Source organism: Acomys minous (assembly GCF_964271855.1).
Source record: "Acomys minous genome assembly, chromosome: 13".
NCBI classification, from domain to species: Eukaryota; Metazoa; Chordata; class Mammalia; order Rodentia; family Muridae; genus Acomys; species Acomys minous.
In genome coordinates this window covers 65,456,611-65,482,660 of record NC_140495.1, presented here as the reverse complement: position 1 = coordinate 65,482,660, position 26,050 = coordinate 65,456,611, and the positions used below count along the sequence as shown (strand labels likewise).

General features: G+C 41.5%; 1 protein-coding gene and 1 long non-coding RNA gene across 2 annotated transcripts in view; one reads left to right on the top strand and one right to left on the bottom strand.

The window, feature by feature from the left end:
- Positions 1-26,050, top strand: part of LOC311581228 — a 1,115,569-nt gene that overhangs the window by 858,096 nt on the left and 231,423 nt on the right. The window lies entirely within an intron of this gene.
- OPN5 (opsin 5) overlaps positions 17,337-26,050 on the bottom strand; it is a 75,452-nt gene continuing 66,738 nt past the window's right edge. Inside the window, exon 10 of the mRNA XM_084752177.1 lies at positions 17,337-17,471. Within this exon, the coding sequence (XP_084608303.1) occupies positions 17,394-17,471 (78 nt within the window). The 3' untranslated portion in view covers positions 17,337-17,393. The remainder of the gene's footprint in view (positions 17,472-26,050) is intronic.

Below are 26,050 nucleotides of genomic sequence, written 5' to 3'. Positions count from 1 at the left end.
TCTGCCTAGTGCTTGGCTGTGGGTCGCTGCACCTGATTTGATACAATGCCGGGTAGAACCTCTCAGAAGACAGTTATGGTAGTCTCCTGTCTGCAAGAATAGCACAGTATCTTTAGTAGTATCAGGGGTTGGCTCTCTCTCATGATATGAGTCTCACATTGGGCCAGTCGTTCGTTGGCCAATCCCTCAATCTCCGCTCCATCTTTATCCCTGTACACCTTGTCGGCAGGGTAAATTTTGGGTCAAAGGTTTTGGGGGGTGGCTTGGTGTTCTCTCTCCACTGAAAGTCATGCCCGGCTATAGGAGGTGGCCACCTCAGTCTCCATATCCCCCACAGCTAGAAGCATCGGCTAGAGTCATCCCCGTATCTATTCAGGAGACTACTCCATCAAAGATCTCCAGCTCGTCCCAGAAATTCCACACACCCCTTGGGTTTCCCTTCTCTCTCTCTCTCTCTCTGGCCTCTCACCTCTTACCTCTACTCCTACCTGATCCAAACCCTTGTTCCCATTCCCACCTCTTCTCCTCTGCAGTCCTCCCTCTTTATCACACTTCCAATTTCTATTCTATTTCCCCTTCTGAGTGAGATTCAAGGAGCATCCTTTGGGTCCTCCTTGTTACTTAGCTTCTTTGGGTCTGTGGATTGTAGTGTACTTACCCTGTACTATATGGCTAATATCCACTTATGAGTACATAACATGTGTGTCTTTCTGGGTCTGGGTTATCTCCCTCAGAATGATCTTTTCTAGTTCCATCCATTTGCCTGCAAATTTCATGATGTCCTTGTTTTTTTAATAGCTGATGAGTACTCCGTTGTGTAAATGTACCAGAGTTGCTTTATCCATTCTTATGTGGAGGGACATCTAAAGTTGTTTCCAGTTTCTGTGCATTATGAATAAAGCTTCTATGAACATAGTTGAGCAAGTGTCCTTGTGGAATGGTGAGGAATCTTTTGGGTATATCCCAAAAGATGTAGCTGGGTCTTGAAGTTGAGCTATCCCCAATTTTCTGAAAACACACCAGATTGATTTCCAAAGTGGTTGTACAAGTTTGCACTCCCACCAGCAATGGAAGAGTGTTCCCCCTGCTCCACATCCTCACCACAATGTGCTCTCACATGAGGTTTTGATCTTAGCCATTCTGACAGGTGTAAATGGACAGATGGAATCTCAGAGTTGTTTTGATTTGCATTTCCCTAAGGGTTAAAGACATTGAGCATTTCTTTAAGTGCTTCTCTTGGTCATTAGAGATTCCTCTCTTGAGAATTCTTTGTTTAGCTCTGTACCCCATTTTTAATTGGTTTATTTGGTTTGTTGGTGTTTAATTTCATATGTATTTTCGATATTGGCCCTCTGTCAGATGTAAGGTTGGTGAAAATCTTTTCCCAATCTGTAGGCTGCCATTTTGTTCTATTAACAGTGTCCTTTGCCTTACAGAATCTTTTCAGTTCCATGAGGTTCCATTTATTAATTGTTGACCTTAGAGTGTGAGCTGTTGGTGTTCTGTTTAGGAAGCTCTCTTCTGTACCAATGAATTCATGGTTATTATTCCCCTATTTTTTTTCTGTTAGACATAGTGTATCTGGTTTTATCTTGAGGTCTTTGATCCACTTGGACTTAAGTTTTGTGCAGGGTGATAAATAAGGGTCTATTTGCATACATGTACATGCAGACATGCAGGTATACCAGCAACATTTGTTGACCATGCTTTCTTGTTTTCCATTGTATGTTTTTTGTTTGTTTGTTTGTTTGCCTCTTTGTCAAAAATCAAGTGTTCATAGGTGTATGGGTTTATTTCTGGCTCCTTGATTCAATTCTCTTGATCAACCTGTTTGTTTTTATACCAATACCATGTGATTTTTCTTACTATTACTTTGAAGTACAACTTAAAATCAGGAATGGTGATACCTCCAGAAGTTCTTGTATTGTAAAGAATTGTTTTAACTATCCTGGATTTTTTTCTTCTTATTCTATAAAGAATTCTTTGGAATTTTGAATCTACAGATTGCTTTTGGTAAAATATCCATTTTTTTACTATGTCAATCCTACCAATCCATGAGCATGAGAGGTCTTTGCACCTTCTGATATCTTTTTAAATTTCTTTCTTCAAAGACTTGAAGTTTTTTGTCATACATGTCTTTTACTTGCTTGGCTAGAGTTACACCAAGACATTTTATAGTGCTTTGGGCCACTGTTCTCAAATAACCTGATTAAGACTCAAAGAAATAAATTGTTTTTGGTAAAAGAGATAGACATAGAACTGTTTTCTTCAGATGAATAAACTTGTATTGGGCTATCTCTATTTTTGTAAGTCCTCTTTTTTTCTATAATAAATTTCATTCATTTGAAATACTTTGCCTGCCAAAAGAATTCAAGTCATTGGTAAGATGGCTCATCAGGCAAGGGTGCTTACCATTTAACCTGAAGACTTAAATTTTATCTCCAGAAACCACAGGCAGGAACTGATTCCTACCACTTATGTGACTGCCACAAAAAAAAACATGTACAACATGTACATGCATGCACACACACAAAGTAAATAAATAATTTTCAAATAATTCAAAATTAATTTTGATTCTAGCTAAATATCTACCAAATGGAATGTTCTTGGAATATTATTTTTAACTACTTGCCGCTTGGTGATCCAAAGTTATAACTTATTCTGCAATAATCACTCCATCAAGCTAAAATTAAAAGAATGGTGGGCTTTTTTCTCACAGCTTTCAGTCAATTAATTTTCATCCTTAAGGTAGAGCCACAGACATGAATATTTCCAGTTTATCCTCATTAGGAAAGCTCTTGACCTGCCTGAGGATGTGGGAATGAACCAAACACCAAAGGCTTTTCCACCTTAAACCCTTAAAAAGACAGATCTAGCCAATGGGCAGGACATTCTCCACAGTTGAGTGGAGAGTGGGATATGACTTTCACAGGTACTCTGGTGCCTCATATTTGACCACATCCCCTGGAGGGGGAGACCTGGTGGCACTCAGAGGAAGGACAGCAGGTTACCAAGAAGAGACTTGATACCCTATGAACATATACAGGGGGAGGAAGTCCCCCTCAGTCAGAGTCATAAGGGACGGGAGTAAGGGGAAAATGGAAGGGAGGGAGGAATGGGAGGATACAAGGGATGGGATAACCATTGAGATGTAATAAGAATAAATTAATAAAATAAAATTTTTTTTAAAAAAAGACAAACTTGGAAGACATGCTCAGGGTGAGTCACTTAGCCAAACAGTACAGGAAAATGACCGGAGAAGAAATGCATTCTTTTCTCCCTACAGCCCTCACAGGCCCATGGAGACAAAAACAGCACTGAGTTTGGAGAATGAGGAGGCCTGACATTGAGCGAGTGAGTCATGGTTTAATGAGATCTGGATATCAGGCCCAAGGGACACAGAGAACCAACTATTGGCAGCAAATAGCCAAGGCCCCAACCTCCATGCCATATGTGACAATTTGTAACTAAATGATTATGAATCCAGAGACCCAACCACCAAGCCATCTCCTTTATGACAGGATTCAGGAAGATGCTGCAGGGGTCTAATGCACTTCTCCCTGCATGAACCGCCAGATCTTCTTACCAGAGAGAAGACTAATCAGCAATGAGTTTCCTTTACAAGTCTATGGCTTTCTTTATGACCTACCTAATCTAAGATCCCTTGTTGTTACAATCTCGTTGTGCTATCAGTGGCTATGACAGGAAGGCATGGAAGTGTGCCCTTCCCAGACAACAGTGAGTCCCCTTGCTGAGATATCTGTAAATTAGTCTATGTATGGAAGTTGCGCATGCATAGTGCTACATGCCTTTAATCCCAGCGTATGCACGCTTGTAGCTGCAGAGGCCGGAAGTGTCAGGTTCTCCTGGAACTGCACTCAGAAGCTCTTATTAGCTGCCCACGGATGGTACTGGAACCCACACTTGAGTCCTCTGCAAAAGTAGTGCCTGCTCTTAACTACTTGACTGTGTTTCCAGCCCAGATACAAAAGTAAATGGAAGTAGTTGGAAACATTACATGCTCAAGGCCATGAGTAATGATGGATGAGAATCCCAAGCACCAAAATCAATGCAACCTGAGAAAAGTACGGAAGGAGGGTAAAACAAATTCAGTCTCAAATACCCCCAGCGTCCTGCCCTCCACAGCCAAGGTAGACAGGAAGAGCTCTGAATCACTCTTTGTAGACAGAAGGGAGATAAAAACCCACCTGCATCTAGATGGCTCATTAGCAAGTAGAGCAAGAAGAAAGAACAGACAACACTCCAGCTATGCTTATTGTCAAGTCCCTTTTATTCCTGTGTGTGTTTGCACGCTGTTTCGAGAGAAAATGCTAAGCCTTGGGCTCTGTGATATTTGGTTCTTTCCTCTGAGTAACTTAAATGATATTTATTATCCCCACAGTGTCTCAGAGTCTACTTCCCCCATCAATTAGTTCAGTCCTTCAAAGACAAAAGGCTTCTCTTTGGCCCTTAAATATCTAAAATTCTCTCTCTCTCTCTCTCCTCTCTCCAACAAGAGGAATGAATTCCTTTATCCCACAGGCCTCACAGACACGTGAAATCAAGACACCTCCTGGGCAAAACACTGAGAGAGCAGACCATGGTTTAATGGGATCTAGATATCTGGCCAAAGGACACAAAGAATTAATTGCTGGCAACAAATAGCCAAGGCCACAACTTTCACCAGTCCATGCCATGGGCGATAATTGATAAATTTTCATGAATCTGTGAATCTATACCTCTACTATTCATACTTATATTCTCTGTGTCTCTCTGTCTCTCTCTCCATCTCTCTGTCTTTCTGTCTTTCTCTATCTGTCTGTCTGTCTGTCTCTCTGTCTCTGTCTCTGTCTCTGTCTCTCTCTCTCTCTCTCCCTCTCTCTCTGCGTGTGTATACATACACATGTGTATTTTAATTAACATATTGGCATAGTTTAGTGCTGTATTCATGATAAATAACAATTAATTCCACTTTTAAAAGCAAAGTTCTTTCTCTTTAACAATAATTAAATTTTTAAAAATACTTTGCTTTTTTATTGACAACAGATTTTTTTCACGTAATATATACTGATCGTGGTTACTCCTCCAACTCCTCCCAGATATTTCCTACCTATCCAAATCTACAGGCTTTTTTTTGCTCTCTCCCCTTAGAAAACAAACATGAATCTAATAATAAAAATGATGATGATGATGATGATAAAAAATACATAAAGTAAAATAAAAACAAGTAAATCAGAATAGAATAGCAGAAAAGCAAAAGAGCCAATGAACAAGAAACACATACAAATGCAGAGATACATACATTTGCCCATGCAGAAAACCTATAAAAATCAAAATCAGAAGCCATAATATATAAACCGAAGACCTGTAAGGTTTTTTTAAAAAATGCTTAGACAAAGCCTTATGAGACAAAAATAACATTGAGCTCATTACGTGTTGGCCATCTACTGCTGGCCATAGGGCCTACCCTTAAGTGTGGTTTGTATATCCAGTGAGTTTCCACTAAAGAAAACTAATTTTCCCCTTCTAAATGGTTAGTAATTAGAACTAGATTTGGGGTGAGAGATGGAGACCTGTGTCTACTTCCCCTTTCAACACTGGGACTCCATCTGGCTTTGACCAGTGTAGGTTCTATACTTGTGCCACAGTCTCTGTGAGTTCACATGAGCATCAGTCCTAGTATGTTGGGAAGTTTTTGTTTTATTGGTGCCATCCATCCCCACTGGCTCTTACAATCTTTCTGTGTCCTGCGCTTGCTGAGCCCTGGGATGTGATGGAGTCGTCCTACCTTAATTAGGGATTCTACTGCTGTGATGAGACACCATGACCACTGCTACTGTTATAAAGCAAAGTGTTTAATACTGGAGCTGGTTTACAGCTCAGAGGTTCATTTCATTATTGTCATGGTGGGAAGCATCACAGTGCGCAGGCACACATGGTGCTTGAGAAAGACCCAAGAGTTCTACATCTGGATTGGCAGGTAAGAGGAAAAGGGTCTCTTATTTTCTACATGTTGTCTATGTGTAGGTCTCTCTATTTGTTCCTATCTCCTGCAGGAAGAAGCTTCTCTGATGATGGCTGACCAAGACGCTAATCTATAGCAGAATGCTGTTAGAAGTCATTTTCTTAATGTTTTCCTTTAGCATACATAGTAATTGCTTTTCCCCTAAGCTCATGGTCTATCTAGTCTCAGGTTCCTGTCCACCCTAGCAGAGTTTGGCATAGGTTTCACCTCATGGCGTTGGCTTAATTCCAATCAGAATGTGGGTGGTTACTCCCACAACTTTTGTGCTGCTTTTGCACCAATATATTTTGCAAGAAGATCACAATTGTAGATCACAGGGTTTGTAGCCAGGGTGGTGTTTACCTTTCTCCTCTGGTAGAGTGCAGGGTACCTCCTAGTACTATACACACTAGGCCAGTGGGACTGAAGGCTCTAAGTAGGCACCAGTTCAGCTTCTCCGTGTTCAGGGAGTTGTCACATGTTGTCTTCAGCAATAAGGTCTTAGCACCAGTTTGCAGAGAGAAACCAACAGCCTTGGCAGTAGCCTGGGTTGGTTAGGATTTTCATGAGACCCTTTAGGCCAACAACTTGAGTAGATGTAACTCATTCCTGGCATGGAGGTTTCATTTGGTGGTGAGAGGTGACTAGTTGGGTCTTTAGTCTCCTTGGTTAGTTGGTGATTCCATCTAAATTTCTTTCATAAACATCTACGTATGTATGTATGTATGTATGTATGCATATATGTGCATATATATAAGCTTCTACAATATTGGGTTTCCATATAACCCCTCAAATGGCTCTTAGTTTTAGTTATCCCTCCCCATATTCCCATCCTTACCTCCCTCTACCCTCCTCCTCCCCACTTGACTTTCCACCTGACCCTGTCTGTTCATAACTGTCTATGCTACTTCCTAGGAAAATCCTTCCCTCCCCTTCACTGTCCTCTCTCTATCTAATCTCTGCAGTTCACTGAAGGATTAACAGCTAATATCTACATATAAGCAAATACATACCACGTTTGTCTTTTGTGAGTTACCTAACTCAGTATGATTCTTTTCTAGCTCCATTCATTCTAGATCCACCCATTGAGCTATGAATTTCATGATTCTATTTTTTAACAGGTGGGTGATGTTCCGTTAAATGTACCACATTTTCTTTATCCCGTCATCCACGATGGACATCTAGACAGTTTCCAATTTCGGGCTAATATAAATACAGCAGCAATAAATACAGTTGAGCAAGTGTCTCTGTGGTAGGATGTAGGGTCCTTTGGGTGTATACCCAAGAGTGGTATAGCTGGATCTTGAGGTAAACCTATTCCCAGCTTCTGGAGGAGTCGCCAAACTGATTTTCCTTAGTGGTTGTAAAACTTTGCACTCCCACCAGCGGTGCATATAAGCCAACTACTGTCTTAAATGCTGTCAGTAGTTCATTTCACTTAATCTTCCTGAATACACAGTGAAGTTGCTTTCTCCCACTCCTCTCTTCCTGGTTAGGAAACTGAGGCTTAGAGAAAAAAAATTTTTTTAAACCTAGGACGGTGCTCTTGAAGCAAGGTTTGTTCTGGCAGTGTAGATCTAACAGTTAAAGTGAATCTCTCTCCGTGCTCTTGACTCGACAGACAACCAAGTTACTTTTTCACACCTCGAGTTGTGACCAGAATGACTGAAGTTTGTGGAAGCCACGTGGTCTTTTGACTACACCCTGCTGGGCATCAGTCAGACTGCTGCTACCGAGATGAAGAGCCCTGACTTCTCTCACACATTTTCCACACACACACCAAAGCCAGCTGGAAAGAAACACCTAAAATTACAAATAAAGGGGGAAATGTCTGTTCTGCTTATGAAACCATGCCTTCACTGTAATTGCTGTTCTAGCATTAGGCTTATTGTTATATTCTAAAAGAAAAATCTACTTATGATGTGCCATAAATCTTCTGGATCTCCTGTCTGCATGGCAATTTTGCTTCCTTAAGCATTTTGATAAGTTGGCATAGCTGTTCTGCCAGGAGGCCTCTGCTGAGAACACCCAGTCATTATTAGCACAAATCTAAAGAGCTATAGCCCTGTCCTATTTTCAGTTAAACTTGACCTTGAAGAAATACTAAATGTGACTTGTTTAGAGGGGAGAAGAAGGGGATGACTTCATATTCCTGCCTCTGTCAGCTCATCTTAATCAGGAATTTTAACACCAACAGGAACTCACGACATGATGAATTGCTAATGTGCAAAATCTCAGTGGAGGTGTGTTACCAATTCACGGTGATGGAAACACACTACTGTGAACAGACTTTTATGAGGTGGTCTTGGCACTTTGTCTGCTGAGATGAAGTAATCCCCCTGTTACTGAACCTTTAGATTTTACCTGGGAGAAAATGAGAAAATGCTTGCATCACATTTTAAGGAAATTTTAAGGGATTTTATTTCCCCTTTGACTTGATCATAAATAAACAAATAAAATGTAATTTTACTCCCATTTTATGATTATGCAAAAGACAGCAGAAATTTTGCTTGCTCCAGGTAATTTTAAGTTTTTAGTTTAATAAACATTTTCATTTAGGATTTTTCAAAAGCCCATCCAAGATAATCTTTGGAAAGTTGGATGTCTCTGGTCATCTTTTCAGATCCTCCTCATTTTCCAATTATCAGCCACTCTCAGAATAACGTCTACTTGCTTTACTCCACAGGCTCTCTCCCGGCATCATTGCCTCACTCTTCGTTATCAGATGGGTTTGCCCTGACCTCTAGTCCACTCACATTATTTCTAAAGTGTCTCAAACTGTCTTACTGCCTTTGTACTACTATAACAGAGTAATACACAGTGGTTGGTGTGCTTGTTTGCATGCATGCTTGCTTGCTTGCTTGCTTGTTTTATCTTGAGACAGGCTCTCGTGTAGCTCAAACTGGCCTTGAACTCGCTGTGTAACCAAAAATCCCACTGGACCTCTGACCCTCTTACTTCATCTCACCTGTGCTGGAACGCAGGCATGCACCATCATACCTCATTTATGTGGTGCTGGGGGTCGACTAGGCTTCGTGAGTCCTACACAAGAACTCTCTCAACTGAGCTATGTTCTCAGCCATGACTGGTTAGTTTATGAACAACAGGAACCTGCTTTGTCATAGGTCTGGACGCTGAGAACCCTGCAGATTCAGCTTTCTGGAAAGAGCTGCTCTCTCTATGCAAGGTGGGTGCCTTCATACCATGTTCTCCAGAAGAGAAAGGGGCTATGTGATCATATGACAGCAGACAGAAAGGCAAGGCGATGCTTGCCCTGATGCTAGGACATGTCCTTCTACAAAGGACGCAGTCCCTTCTATGAGGAGGAACTCTCATGACCTTATCTTTTGAAATTCCAACCAGTTAATATTGTCACACTGGCCAAGCTTCAACACCGCCTGACTTTCAGAAAGAACATACTTTTTTTTTTCATTTTCATTAACTTATTTAATTAATATACAGCCTGATCTCAGCCCTGCCTCCAAGTCTCTACCCCTACTCCCCCTCCCCTTCTCCTCATAGAAAGGGAAGCCCCCATCAGTACCAACACACCAGGGAACATCTGCAGCAGGACTAAGCATTTCCTCTTCCACTGAGGCCACAGAAGGGAGCCTGGCTGTGGGAAAGAGATCAAAGGAGGTAGCAGAGTCTGAGACAGGACTCCCCTCCCCACCCCCACTCCAACCATTAGGCAACCCACATGGAGAACAAGCTGCACATCTACTACATATATGTAGGGGCCTGGTTCCAGCCTGTACATGCTTTGTGGTTGGTGGTTCAGTCTCTGTGAACACCCATGGGCCCCCCCCCTTTTTTTTTAACTCTGTAGGTCTTCTTGTGGTGGCCCTGCATCTGTTTCCATCAGCGGCTGGATGAAGCCTCTGAGAAGGCAGTTATGTTGGGCTTCTGTCAGCCACTAGAGCAAAGTCTCATTCATAGTGTCAGGGTTGGCCCTCTCCAATGGAGTGGGTCTCATGTTGTGCCAGTCATTTCCTCAATCTCTGCTCCATCTTTGTCCCTACACTTCTTGTAGACATGACAAGTTTTGGATCAAAGGTTTTGTGAGTGGGCTTCTGTCCCCCTCCCTCCATTGAAAGTGCCACCTGGCTACAGTAGCTGGCTACTTCAGGATCCTTATTTTCCACTGCTAGAAGTCTCAGTTAGACTCCCAAGAGCCCTCCCCTGCCTCAGAGATGGTCCCCACAGATTTTCATTTTCTCTCCCAGTACTCTTTCCCATCCCCACTCTCCCCACATTTGATCCCTACCCTTGGTCCTCTCCCCAGCCCCTCTGCCACGCAGATCCCTCCCTCCATCTACTTCAGAAGTCGATTTTATTTTCCCTTCATAGTGAGATTTATGCGTCCTCCCTTGGAACCTCTTTGCTACTTAGCTTCTTTGGGTCTGTGGATTACAGCATGATTATTGTAGCATGGCTTATTATTCCATGTGTGTAGAAAGAACATACTTAAACCAGCCACATTTTTGCCTCTTCTCCACCCTTTCTGACACCACCGTTCCCCTGGTGCTGCTCCCTTTGATGGCATTCCAGAGAGGTAAATCTGACCTCACAGAAACCACATGATAAAAATTCTTTCCAACAGAAGGCGCAGTAACTGTCAGACAGGGCTCCCCCAATGAACTGGGTCCAGCAATGAAGGAGGGAAGCTTCCGATGCTCTTCCAAGCTGACCGGTCCTGTAACTCCACACTTCGGTGTTTCCATCTTGCCCTTGTTTGTGAATGAGGCTGTGGGTCGTGGGTACCCAGTTCCTAACCCTAACATTGTCTCCTTGTGGTGGTAATAGGCACAGGAAGGGTGTGCTTCTCAAACGTGACAGAGGCAATTATGTCATCCACATCTGCTAAATGCACTAAGCTCTCCTAAAGTATCACCCTTCCCTCATGGAAGTGAAAGGGTAGGTGGTGGTGTTTCTGGTGACGGTGAGAAAAGGGGTGTAAGCTTTATACTAGTTGTCAGACGGATGTGACAAAAACTGCTATTTGTTCCCCCCATTCTCTCTACTTATTGATTTAACTCTGTGTATTAGCTATACAAAAGTCATGTTCTCCAAATAGGAAAAAAGCATTTTTCTTGGTCACCATTGTAATTAGATGTAATCATGTGACTAAGTTCTGGTGAGTGGATTACAGTTTCAATCCTCCAGCATCTGGGGATGTGACAGAAGTCTGGAAGTGACAAGAGTGGCTAGTTTGAGACCTGAAGGGTGTTTTTATTTTATCCATTAAAGATGACTGAGCCACAGGTGGAAAGATACAGGGTCTCTGCTGAGAAAGAATACATTGTCCAGACAGCATTAGAGCACCAAGAAAAATTAACTTCTGCTTTATTGGACCATTATTATTCTTATTCTCCAGTTTATATGTTATGACATGAACAGTGTTAAAAAAAAATTTGATGATATATCCATAAACCTGTAGTGCTGGTTTATGATTGAAAATCAAAAATAAGAACATTAGCTGTAGAATGATTATACATTTAAAATAGCATCTAAACTAGCTTTATAAAGTTTATTTGTATTTATAATTCCTTCTAACAATGTTGTAATGGTAGACATATTCATTGTATATGAATAGAAATATCATTATTTGGAGCTGTGGTCTAAGAAACTGAGAGGAGTGATGGCAGCCCTGGTATCTAAATTAAAGTAGACCTGAAGGGTTAGGGTTAGGTTTAGGGTTAGGCTTAAGGTTAGGGTTAGGGTTAGGTTTAGGGTTAGGGTTAAGGTTAGGGTTAGGGTTAGGGTTAGGATTAGAGTAAGGGGGATTAGAGTTAGGGCTAGGTTTAGGGTATTAGGGTTAGAGGTGTTAGGGTTAGGGTTACGGTAAGGGGGTTACAGTTAGGGTTAGGGTATGTTATGGTTAGGGTTGGGGTGTTATGGTTAGGGTTAGGGTAAGGGGCTTAGGGTTAAGGTTAGGGGTGTTAGGGTTAGGGTTGGGGTGTTGGGGCTAGGGTTAGGGTAAGGCGGTTAGGGTTAAGTTTAGGGGTGTTAGGGTGAGGGTTGGGGTGATAGGGTTAGGCTTAAGGTTAAGGTTAAAGTTAGGGTTAGAGTAAGGGGGATTAGAGAGGGTTAGGGGTATTAGAGTTAGGGTTAAGGGTGTTAGGGTTAGGATTGGGGTGTTAGGATTAGGGGAGTTAGGGTTAGGGTTGGGGTGTTAGAGTTAAGGTTAGGGGTAATAGGGTTAGGGTTAGGGTTAGGAAAAACGAGAATAGAAAATAGAAACAAAGAAATAAAAGCAGAACTGAAATAGGAACTCTTGAACTTTGTGTCACTGACCCTATTTTCAGCTGTTTAATGACAACTTCATTCTAACATGGCCAAGATGGTGTTATCTAGCTCTGACTATAGTATATTACCATAACATTTAAATTACAACTGCCAGTGAAACACCAAAGTCAATAACTAAGGTGTTAATTTAAATATGAACTTTAATTGCTGTCAAGCTGTTGGGCTTTTCATTCTGGATTCTCTTATATTCTAAAAGCTAAACCATATAAATATATTACCTGCCCCCCAAAGAATATATCACTCTTAAAGGACAAGGATATTGTACATTTGCTTTGAAATGTCAAGAGAGCAGGAGGTAAGTGTTCTCCTCTTCCCTGGTCATCACGAAGTCATGCACAGAGGCGCAGATTCAAGACAAAGAGTCAACTCAAGCAGATATATAAAACAAAGATGGTGTTGGGGAAACAACATGGTGTGGTAAGAGCACAGGCCCCAGCAGCAGGTGACTGGCGTTTGCTAAGACGTTCTTGACTGGACGTCACTTGTATCCTCTGTGACTGAGGGATAATAAGGAAATTTATCTCATGCTATAAAGCCATTAAAGAAAGGATCAGGTGAGCACTATAGATTCTGTAGCATATGATAAGAATTTAATGAGAGGATAACAATCTGGCTCAGCAGGTACAGGCACTTGGCATGGACTGGCAACCTGAGTCGGGTCACAGATTCCCACAAGGAGGCAGAGGGGAACCAACCCTAGAATTGTCGTTTGGCCGCCGTTTCTGAGCTTTATATTTTTCTTTCTTTTTTTCGTTGTTGGTTTGTATGTTTGTTTATTTGTTTGTTTGTTGTTGTTGTTTTGTTTAGTTTTTTTGGGTTTATTTTGGGGTTTTTTGGGTTGGCTGTCCCCAACTTCAGATCTGATGCCCTCTTCTGACCACCTTGGGCACATGCTCTTATGCACAGGTCCAAATGAATACACATAATTTAAAAAATAAAGATAAATACATCTTTTAAAAGGCAATTCTCAGAGGAAGGATAGTGTGCTTCCAAGAAGAGACTTGATACCCTATGAGCATATAAAGGGGGAGGAAGTCCTCCTCAGTCACAGTCACAGGGGAGGGGAGTAAGGGGAAAATGGGAGGGAAGGAGGAATGGGAGGGTACAAGGGATGGGATAACCATTGAGATGTAATATGAATAAATTAAATAAATAAATAAAATCTTTTTTTAAAAAGGTAATTCATGAAAAAGAGGAGGCCATAAATTTGAAAACAAACAAGGAGGGGTATATGGGAGAATTTGTGAGAAGGAATATTTTCAAACCAAACAAATAAATAATGAACAGTGATTCATTCTCCTTTTACATTTTAATAAGGAATTTAAAACTAATCTTCAGAGTTGACATCCTCACTGCTATCAACAAACTAGAAAACCAGTGTGCCGTGTTCAACAAATCTTTGCATTTTTTTCCCTTGGGTTTTCAGGAAGACCCACTTTTGTGTACCTTGTCTCAGCTGGATTGGGTCATAGGCTTTGTGCTGGCCAAGGGACAGTGGTGGGACTGTAGTATAAAACACAGCATGACATAAAACCACACCATTCGAGATTCTGCTCTCATTGTAGCCTTTACAGCGGAGATGGTAAACTGAAGACAGATGTGTCACAGAGTGAAAGGTGTCTGACCCTGAGAAATTGCATGGGGGACAGTCCCTCTGGGGAACTCAGGAAGCCATGACACAAGCAATAAATAAGATTTTATAGTACAAATCAGCAGAGGTTGGAGAGTGAAGGGAAAGTTTTATTTGTTTAACATGACTGCCAAATAGCGTAGCCTTTAAGTAAAGAGTGTGACTTCTCAATAGTAATGTTTTTAAAGGTTTCAAAATGTAGCTGTCACTCCGTGCACCTAGATTTCCTTCTGTGTCTTTACTGATCTCTCACTTCCTCCCTCTCCTGCTCCTCCTGCTCCTCCACCTGGCACCCAAGCACAAACACTCACAAGCACGAACTCTTCAGCTGCTTTTTTACTAATTCTCAAATTTGTTCTAAATTTTTCCCTTTTACTGAAAGTAGATTCTTTTCTCACATAATATATTCTGATTTAGGATTCCACCCCCTCCCTCTTTTCCTTCCAGTTCCTCCCCAGCTCACCTCCCATCTGGATCCACTTCTTTTTTGTCTCTCATTAAAGAACAGATGTCTAAGGGACAATAAAAACATACAACAAAGTAAAACATAAGGTAAAACAAAAACTAACACATCAGAATTGGAGAAGACAAACAAACAGAAGGAAAAGAGCCAAAGAGAAGGCATAAGACACAGAGAGACCCACTGGTTTGCACACTTAGGAATCACATAAAACCACCAAACTGGAAGCCATAATCATACCAAAGGACCTGGTGCGTATAGGTCTTGTGCATTTTGTCTCAGTCTCTGTGAGTTCATACATATATCAATCATATTGATCTAGAGGGCCTTGTTTCCTTGGTGTCCTCCATCCACTACACACTCTTTCTGCTTCCTCTTCCCAGGATTTTCTAAGTGCTGAAGGAAAGGATTTGATCCTTCCTGTTTAGGACCAGATGTTTCAAGGTATCTCACTCTCTGTATAATGTTTGCTTGTGGGTCTCTGTGTGTGTTCCTATCTGCTGCAAAAAGAAGCTTCTTTGATGATGGCTGAGGAGGTGAAAAGAGTGTAAGAGCCAGAGGGGATGGAAGACACCAAGAAAGCAAAGCCCTCTGCATCAACAGGATTGACCCACAAAGACTATGGCAGCATGCGCAGGATCTTCACAAGTCTGCTCCAGATAAGGGCCCTAGAGCTGAAAGGAAAAGTGGACACACACCTCCAGCCCTAACCCAAAAGCTTTCTCCAACTGATAACAGCGTGCAAATGAAAATTTAGTTTTCTCCAAGGGAGTCTCAATGGGGAAACACAGTACTCTTAAGGGTAGGCTGCCTGGACAGCAGTAGACAGGCAATAGAAAATAGACTGATTGGCATTTTGGAAGTTCTTATCTCACAAGGTCATATCAGGGTTTTTCTTTTTTCCTTTCTTTTTTTCTGTCTTTTTTTCTTTATCTTCTTATTTGTATTTTTTCCTTCTCTCCTTTCACCCTACAAGTTCTCTTTGAAGATATTATGGCTTCCAGTTTGCTGCGTCTATGGAATGCTGAGTGTATGAATAAGTGAGTCTGTGACTCTTGTGCCTTCACTTGGTCTCTTTGCCTTGTTTCTTTGTATTGTCCAATTCCAATGTGTTAGTTTTTGTTTTACATTATATTATATTATACTATTGGTATCCTTTACAAACCTACTTGTTTTCTAAAGAGAGGCAGGAAGCACATGGATACAGATGTAGTGGGAGGCGGGAAGGAGCTGGGAGGAGCAGAGGGCGGGAAACCATAATCAGGAAACCATAATGTGAAAAAAATCTATTTTTAATAAAAGGAAAAATAATAATACTTTTTGTTATTTTGCAGTGATGACCTCTCATGTGCTCAATGTCCCATCACTGAGTTATAATGTCAAACCCAGGACTCTTTTAAGTTTTAAAAACAGTTGAGACATTTCCTTCTTGTAGTCATGAACTTCAGGCAATAGTCAAGATTTTCCTTCCCTTCTAGCCTTCTCTTCATTATCTTCTGTTACAGTTTGGATATGAAGTGCCCCTAACAAAGGTTTATGTGTTGACAGTTTGGTCCCCTGCTAGTGCCACCGAGGAGTGATTGGGTCACCAGGATGCTCACTTCATCAATAGTTCATACAAAGAATAAAAGAAGCTACTAGGGGGGTGCCAGGTTAGAGGAAGGAGGTCACTGTGCTGTTCCTTGAAGGGCCATCTAGATGATCAACAGAAACTAACTCCATGGCATCAATGGAAGTTCCTTGCCTCATAATGCCAAATCATGGTTTAGGGGACTGTGTTTGTTTCTGTTTGCTTGTTGGTGGTTTTCTTTTTTTTTTTATCTTATTTTTTATTTATGTGTCTATATTTTTCTTCTTTGTGTATGATTATAGTTTCCAGTTTAGTGCTTTTACGGAACTGAGCAAGAAAACGGTCTCTGCATGTCTATCTATTTTGTTTTCCTTCTCTTGGGCTCTTTTCCTTCTGTTTGTTTTTTCCTACTTTGACATATTAGGTTTCATTTTATCTTGTTATATATATTAAATGAAAGAAAAGCTATTTTCAATAAAAGGTAAAAAAGAAGAAACTAAAAAAAGAAAGAAAGAAATATTCCCAACCACTGAGCATTTTTTTCTAAGCTCTGTGGCTTAAGAAGTCAACACAAATCACCATTATGGGCAAATGGAGAATTACCAAATAGTGCAATTTGGCTGGTTCCCTTAATGTAAGGTACCTTTATTTTGGTTCTGTCAGAGCTGCGCAATGTCGATGATTCACTGGATGCAAAATAAACAATGCCAACAAAACAAAAACGATTCACAATGTTGGTGCAATATGTTTTCTTTATTTAAAAAATATGTAGTCGAACAGCAGCTATGGCTTCAAAAGAAAATTATTTTCAGTGTGCAAAGAGAAACGGACAGAGAAGAAAAGTACTAATCCATCCTGTCTCGCTACAGTCAACACACTGTTCTTCAACACACAATAGGAACAAAGTTAATGCGTCAAACACTGAGACATCTTCTGAGCGCTCTCATAGAGAGTACTCACAAATGCGATGTACAGGCTGACTTGACAGAGCATGCTCTTAGAAGTCTCCCAGACACAATGTTCAAAACTCTAACCATCTACGAGAAGTGGTTGGTGGTTTCAAGGGCACGTTCACAGTATTTAACGCATCAATAAGCTCTGTTACTATCACAATGAATAGGAAGCTTAGGGTACAATGCACCTTCCCATAGCTTAGGATGTGCAGTTTCATCTTTGACCACTTCAATCATGTGTAAAGCCTAGAGAGTGGACACTTCACATGCTGTGTATTCATGATTAAACTTCAATATCAACAATGCAGTCGACACTGACTGTGTATTTTCTCAGACTTAAAAACAAATGCAAAGAATACACTACAGCTTTTTTTTTCAGCATTTCAAAGAGTATATTGAAGCTGGCCACTTATTTCTGAAGCCCTGATGGACAGGTGCGGGGTTTCTCGGCCTCAGACCACAGTTGCTTATTCCTTGCCACAGTCACCATCATTACTGTGACTCTCTCCATCCATAACATGGGCACTAGTAAATCTGGAACTGCTCTGTTTGAAAGAACAACAACATTTTTGAGGTGCACGTCTGCTCATGCCAGACTGTCATCAACAGCTTTCCAGTAGTGTTCACAGACTCAGAATGGTGTAGGTAGTATACAAGCCCTGACCCACACTCTTTGAAGCCAGACTTGGATCTGAATGGATTTACTCACATTTCAACAGTGATCACTGGAGCAGAAATATTTAATTCTTACCTTAGGACGCTCCGGGAAGATGCTAAAGATGAAGCCCAGTGGAAAAGGATGAGCTTCAAGGATAGAGTCTGAACTCAGCTGGACTTAAAACCAGAATGACCTATGGTGTTGTACCTCTCTAGAAAATGTGTAAAGACATTCTGCTGCTTTTGCAGGGAAACCAAGGACCACAAGAACCCAGCCAATGTTCAGAAAATCTCAAATATAGTACAGTTATTACCATATATCCTTACAAAATGCTTTAGATGGGAGACGAATCATTTGTACCCAGGAATACACAAAGAATGCAAAGACACATATGTATATGCATGTATTTAAGTAGATGAGTGGATGATAGGTAGATGGATGGATACAGATGACAAAGAAATAGATTTTCCCATGAAGTAGAAATATATACTGTACATCTATGATAGTGTTTATCATTTCACAATTTAGACAATGAGCTTCATGTCAAGAAAACACCACCCCTAAAAATGCTGGAAACTTTGGAGTAGTAGAATTACTACCAGAATTTAAATTGAGGGACTCTAGCCCAGCCCTTCTCTGTGCTCCACTCACCAAGCAGAAGCAGGAGCGCATCTGTAGCAAGATCACCTCTTCAGACCCAGATTTTCTAAATGTGCGTCCACTCCAAAGACCCCTCCTCTCCTCCCACAGAGAGAAAAGCATGCACAGCAAGTATACAGTGGTCTCAATTAATTCCATTCCTTATCTTGCTATTATCTACCCCTGTGTCCTTGACTTTCCCCTTCTATGTTCTGATAGGAGGACAGTGTTTCTTTCCCTTGATTTCTTTACTCTCCCCACAACGATACCTATTAAATACACTCTGCTGACACAAGCTAATGGTACATGATAATGAATAATTGTCATGACATCTCTGTCAAGCTTGATTAGGGAAATGGGGGTCTCAAGGAGAGAAATATGATTATCTAGCACCTAGGATCTTGCAAATGTGATTGTTCTGGAAATATCTTGCAAATATGCTTTTCTCAATGACTTCTGGTGTCCTCCCCTAGACTCTACCCTTAAGCCTTCACTCTGGATTCTTCTATCCCAACTCAACACACTTTTTGTTGTTTCTAGTGATGAAAAGTCTGAAACGTTTTTTGGAACTCCCTGGTTTTGTCTCACATTTTGCTTCTTTAAAGGACTCTGCTTACATGTGAGATAAGATATTGTATAGAAGAGTAAACATTGTTCTATGCAAACCAAGGAAATAATGAGTGACAGATTCTTTTTACTTTTCTATATTTGTAGTAGTGTTCTATTTGTGTCAATAAAGTTTTACCGCCACAAAATGCTTAAAAATTCTCCCAAATACTTCTAAAGTATCTTTTGCCTCTTTAGAGTGAACTAACACATGTCTGTATTTGTTCTCCTTTCAGCATTATAGCAGCCTTAATTATAAAAGAAATAGTCTTCCAACAAGTATTCAATTTGTCACTCAAAATATCAGTAATCTATATAAGCCTTACTTTGAAGTAAACGGGCGGCAGTGCTGCCTTTAGACATTTAGCAACTCTCATATCACAAAGTTACCCAGGATAGTTTGATGATAACAGGTGGAAATCATGAGACAGACAACTACAGAGCTCATCTTCAGATCAAGGAGAACATCCACCTGCCCCTCTCCACCTCACGGTGCCAAACACTTCACCTTTTCCTTGTTTCTTCTTTCCATCTCTCCAACCTGCACCCTTATACATCCTGTTCTCATGTGTCCGCAGACTTCCATTCACACATTCCCCTTTGGTTTGAGTGTGTGTGTGTGTGTGTGTGTGTGTGTGTGTGTATTCCCTCTTCCTCTTATTAAAATGTATTTGTGTCTGAGGAGGGGCCATATGTGAATGTGGTGTGTCTATTAGTGTAGTGTCTGTGTGAAGGGTGTATGGGGGGGGGGGGGGGCGGTGAACACTTCTACATCTGTTCATGGAAGCCAAAAAGACATCAGACCTCCTAGCTCTGTTGTTCTTGTCTTTTGAGAGAAAATTTCTCAGTGAAGCTGGTAAGCCAGCAAACCCCAGTAATCATCCTGCCTCCCACCCCGTGCCTCCACTTGACTAGGATTATGGGAATGCAGATACACCTGGCTTTTTGTGAGTTCTAGGGATCTGAACTCAAGCCCTCATACTTGTGCAGCAAATATCTTATTCACCAAGCCATTCCCTTAGCCCTTTGTCTTCTTATGTATGAAGTTGTGCTGGCAACTTTCTATCTCATTAGCAAATCCATCTGAATTAGCAAATCCCTCCGCATATCACCCATTCACACTATGCTTGAAGGTTCCCTTTTCTCTCAATAATATTATTGTGGAATGACAGCTATTTGGGGGATAGTTTACAAAACACTCAATTAGTGTCCAAGAGTTCTGGGAGAGGGAAAGCTTGAACTCACGGTGTCTTCTCCAGTTCTATTGCCTCCTTACTGTGCTGTTCATCAAGTCTTAGGAGAAGGCACATTGTAGCAGTTTCCACGCTCTGTCTTTATTGCTCCTATTTCTAAATTACATGTAGGACTTGGCAGGTCCACGTGTCACATTGTTCGATCACCAAAAAAGTAATGTAATGGTTGCATCCCAATTTTCAGATTAAACACACCACAGGCTGAAAGAGATTGAGTTATTCTCCCAAGGACTTGCCGTGAAAGCACGAGAAGTGAGCAAGTCCTCTACCCTGAAGAACTGACAGCAGGATCAGTGCTTTCTGCTGTTTGTTGGTGGCACCATCTCTTTAAACTGCAAGCTATAAGCTCACACCTCTCATAATTATGAAAGTGGATATAATAAGTAATGGGATCAAGATGCTTCGTTCTGTCCCTTTCCTCCTTTAATCTACCTAGAGACATTCCCTTTTAATCACCTGCAATGAATGATTGCTTATTACATAATTTTATGGCCCAGATAAACTCAACACTAAAGCTGACTCAATTACCCTTGGTAATTATAGCACGTGGCAGGGGGAGGGGGGGAAATAATCACACTTGCTTACCTTGACCTACTTGAATGAACTGATAATGTTCATTCTTAGCAGCCATCCCGCCAAATGTTCCCTATGCAAGTGTGGTTCAGCCAGAATAAAAGCGCAAGAATTACAGAGTTTCAGGGGAGGGGGTTGAGAAAGCTCTGTTAATGTTGGTGCTTAGTTCTCTGTAGCTATTACACAACTGTCCCGCTTCCCACGGTGCAGTGAACAGAATTGTATACATCTATGTTTTTTTCGTAAGTTTTTACTTATTAGGTAATATAACTAACATGCTATCTAGGAAGCAACACTTTGACCTTGAAGAGGGAATGATATGGGTGACACATTCTATTCTGCCCTTTCCAAATGACTTCATGGGTAAGTCCACTAATGAGCCATTAGCGGATTCTGCAAAGACTGTGCCACTCACATGAGACAAGGACTAGAGCCTACAAAGCAGAGCCGGGGAGAGGGGGAATCATGAGGGAGATCGCAGGGGGGTGGGGAATGCAGTGGGTGTGGGATCACAATGAGCACCAGGAGCTCACCATAGTCTGAATAAGTAAAGGGACATGATGGCCATTTATAGGTCATCTGCCGATGTCCTCAAGAGCCAATGAAAGCATGAGCCCCTGCTTCAGAAGAGATTCTGAGCAAAGCATTCCCAGTACATTTCTCTCTGCTGAGTGGGTTCAAACAAAGGCATCACCTTTGTCTGATGCCTTGATGCAGAGGATGCTGCTAGTCCTCAGCCTTTCCAGTCATGTCAGCTAGAACGATTCAGGTTTAGGGGTCGATTCTATGGATGAGTGCAACAGTCACTATGCTGCCAGAGGAAACTTGCCCCAGACGTAAAAGCTTCTAGCTCCAGTCCGGCACTGGACTTCTGGCCTGAGGCGAGGCATGGATTTGCTGCCTTGGCTGATGATCAGGAAAATTCTGTCCTTCTCTCTCTTTTCACATGGCATTGGAAAGTTAAGATGATGGAGATTTAACAAGAGCACACAGTACGATGGAAACGGAAAACATTGCAGTTAAATGAAATCCTAGTGGCTCTAGCCTAATGTCACTTGTTGTACCTTGTCACGACAAGAAGCCTGAAGTGTGTCAGAACCTCCAGAAGTCCCGTAAGTCATCAGCTGCTGTTAACTCCCTGTCACATGCGCTGTGGTGGTTGAGAACTCAGGTTCAGTGGATGTCACACAGCCCCTCTCCAGAAACCCCTGCAGAAGTTCGCATGCTATAGAAGCTTTCTCTGAGTTTCCATTTCCTCTTCTGAAATGGAGTGATGTATTCAGGTATAAATCCCAATGAATTTGACTATCATAAGGATTAAATAAAGGAACCAACCCATATAAGCAGATTTAACATCAAATTGAGCACACAGTGCTTGATCAGTTATGAATATTATCTCTTCAAATGTCTTTCATATGACAAGAATAGGACCTCCAAGCAGTAAGGATTTCTAGAATCAATTAAGTGTAGACATGGATAAATTCCTCTGTGGAGACCATGAATGGGCTCAGAACCATTAGTGCACAGGCCAGCCCTTCAAAATGGAGGCGTGTTATCGACTTTTTGAATGATGTGCTTGAAGATGGCAATGCTTTCTTTCTGCAGAAACTTTGCAGCACTGAGCTTGAAGTGGCCATGCTTTGAGGAATATTGCTCTCACAGATCAGATCTTCATTATACTATGATGTTAAGCTCCACAAAAAATATGAGAAAGGGGGGCCAGCAAAGGGATTTGGCAGGTGAAGGAACCAGATGCCAAGCCCTACAACCTGAATCCAACCCCAGAGACTTGCAGGAGGGGAGAAGAGAGCCAGCTCCCACAGGTTGTCTCAGACTTCCACATGTGTGTGCTGGCAATGCATGCCCCACCGTCAAACACATAAATAAATGACTTTAACTTGGAAACATTTTTCAATTACAAGGAGATGAGACAGAGAAGAAGTGAATGGATGCATCTGGGTTTTATTTCTAATTCAATGAATCCCTGGGCACTTTCATTTGTTTCCTTCCTGTGAAATTCCTGTTTCTACTTGCCCTCTAGCCAGGCTCATGAAAGAAGAAAGGTCGTGTGCAGTCGGCCATTGGCTGAAGCTGAGTAATGAATATAAAATATCTCATTACAATACTTATTTACACTATGCATTCTCCTTTATGCATGTATTTAAAATTCCATGGGAGTCTTAGAAAACACATTGAATAAACCAGAAAAATGCATGTATAGATATAGATAGACTGCAACTTTCTTTAGTGTATTACATTTTATTAATTTATTTTGTGTGCATTGAGACAGTGGTGGGAAGTGTCACACACGCCCCATGGCATACGAGTAGAAGGCAAAGGAAACCCTTCCTGAATCAGTTTTCTCTTTCCATAGTATGAGTCCTGGGAACCAAACTCAGCTGAACAGGCTTGGTTGTAGGCACCATTATCCTTTCAGCCATCTCACCAGCTCCAGGCTGTCTTTTAATATATGCAACAAATCTAAGGAAAATGGAAAATGCCCTGGGGTTTACATACCTACTCAAGCAAATGGAAGTGATTTGCTACTTTAACAATCTTGGGATGAAGCTCTTCTCACAGTTTAAAGCCAAAAGAGGTCATCCATGCTGACAGCATTCAAGGAGAGTCCGTGTAGGGTGTGTGGAGGGAGGGAGGTGTGGGAGCCTCACTAGTCACACTTTCAATATTTCTGTGAAAGGGTTTTAACCTTTTAAACCTGGAGCATAAATTACATCTTCAACTTGGTCTTCTCTCTTGCCTGCCTACCAGATACACTACTGTACTGTAGTCAAAGACAAATAGACAAACAGGACTAATCACCTGATCAGCTCCTGCGCAATGGTGAGTTGAAGGCCTAGGACTAGTCTTCATTTTAACTGCAGTAGTCCTTGTGCAGGCTCAGGTTTCCAGCTGCTGGGGAATACTAAGGAACTTTCATCTGGGCCGGAATCCGTTTCACTCGCCACAGTGCTAATTCATTACAAGAATTATCCTTCCTACTAAAAGCAGAATCAGCCAGTAGCCATCAATATTGGTCTTTTGGGCAAACACTCCCTAACTGCTCTTTTGCTCCATATGCCTTTGTTTTAAACATACCACATCATTTCTAATTATGATCAATTAACATACTTGGATATGTGAATCATATGTTTTATGGCTTAAACTCGCTTTGGTGTATCCGCTAACCTGCCTGTCACCAAGGTTTGTGGTCATGCCTTTGTCATTGCCCAGCTGGCCAATTTCACAGGCCAATCTCCTGAAGGGCCATTCTTAGCCACCTAGTTTGTGCTTATGATCCAATCAAAATGTACATGGCACATGGGTTTGTTTCCTCCCTCTGAAGTTCCTGTTTCCTCTCACCCCCAGCCAGGCACAATGCTTTTCTTCTTCTGATAGTAACCTCTAAATTCAAAATACCCACTTTTGTTTTAGTTTCCAGAGTTTTTTAAAAATACTGTTTTATTGAGTCATGATGACAATGTCTCTCCAATCCCACAACAGATGGACGCAGATTCATATTGAACAGCTTTGACTCCACGTTCTCCAAAGACCTTAATGGGGGTGGGACATCCTCAGGGGCCTTAAAAAGAAGGAATTCACCTTCCAGAAGAAGTGTTTCTACCTTCATGAATCCTCTTCACTTCCAGTCACAAAAAAAATTACATTTTCACCCATTCACACCCATGTCTACGTAATAAAAAACAAGTTATATTCCAGATATGGCCTGAGGCTGCCCCAGATGGACGCACAGCCTGACACTCTTACTCAGGCTTTCCAAATGAGCTTTCACAAGACTAGGTTGGCACAAATGGGGATGTTATCCACTAGGCAGGGGTGCACTTTGCTGACCTTGGAAGGGTGGGTTTCCAGCACTCAGTGACTCTGTCACTGTTTAAAAAAAAATAGTGGCCTTGATGAGGCTAGGCTGTACTGCTGTTTAGCATTGTCTATTGATTTCTTCCTCCTAACATGATAAATATGACAGAGGCAAGAAATCAGAAAAGTAGCATTCGTAAGCGAACCTTTTCTGCATATACTAGACATGGTATGAACATTTTGGTTGTGCCCTTTCCAATGTGCAAGTCAATTATCTCTTTTGAGGCAGCAAAGATTAGGCTTCAGGAGAAAAAAAAACCCACAAAATTAAATGCAACCCTAAATGTCCCACATAATGCCAAAAGGATAAGGACTGGGCGGGGGAGTCCACTTCTCAAGGCCAGCTTCTCTCAGAATGCCCCCTTTGCAGACTCTACTCCTCAAATGCCTTTACCTAACTTCCTTTCTGGGCCCTTTAGTGACCACAATTATACTTCAGACTTTCCTATCTACAGGAATGGAAGTTACCCTTCTTAAAGTAGACTATAGTGTCTACTGTGTCCAAACCCTCCTCTGCATTCACCTGAACCATCTGATATTCTACAGACCTGTGAAAATCTGTTAGGCACAAAGAGTTCTCCAGCTTCTGGTCAGGCATCTCTAGGGCCGGTTCCTGCTCCCCTCTGTCTATGCTTGGAAGTTTAGTGCATTCTTTAAGATTATGAAGAAGTCACATTTCCTCCTCAATGACCAGCTCTCACCAATCCCTAACTCAGCCTTTTTTCTGTTTGTTGTTGTTGGTAGTGGTGGGTTGTTGTTGTTGTTGTTGTTGTTGTTGTTGTTGTTGGAGAATAAGTGCCTTGAGGATTAGACTCATGCCTTACTCAGTATTACAAGGCAGTTGCCAAGGGCACCAAGGTGATGAGACAAAGCAGGGGTGGAGCCTTCTTCTGATGAATGCTTTAGTAATGTTCTTTCCAACATGGCTGTTGCTTCAGTCTGTGCTGGAGTTAGAACAAGCTCTTTGTTATTCTCTTGTGAGTTCAGAACAGTTGAAGAAATGTGTCCTTGAGCTTGTCCTTTAAACACGTATGGGAGACCTCTAGTCCTGCTTTCAATGACAATGATGGTGTGCACTGTGGGCTCTTAGGAGTTCATTAGATCAACAAGTGTGTGGAATGATTTTTTTAAAAATGAGTCAAATAACACTTTCCCATGGGGTGAAACATCGTTATAATGGTGGTTCCTTCCTGGTGGATGTCTAGTGGACAATCAGCCCACAGAACAGATTTCTTAATTAAGCTGAATTGTCCTGTGCCAGGCTGCATGTCACATTTGCTAAATCGGTTTCAAGAATAGGCCATCTTGTGTATCAGACTCTTGACTGCAAATATGTATAAATACACATTGCAGCCTACTGTTCTGAGCACAGTTTTGAATCCTGGGGAAATAAACCGGGCATTTGTTTGCAAACTGACTAGCATGTTTCATTTCAGAGTGAACAGAAAGGAAACTGTTGGGTAAGCCCATGGATTGAAATGGGCAAAGGTCTGGTTGTGGGAGAGGGGGGGGAAGTCTA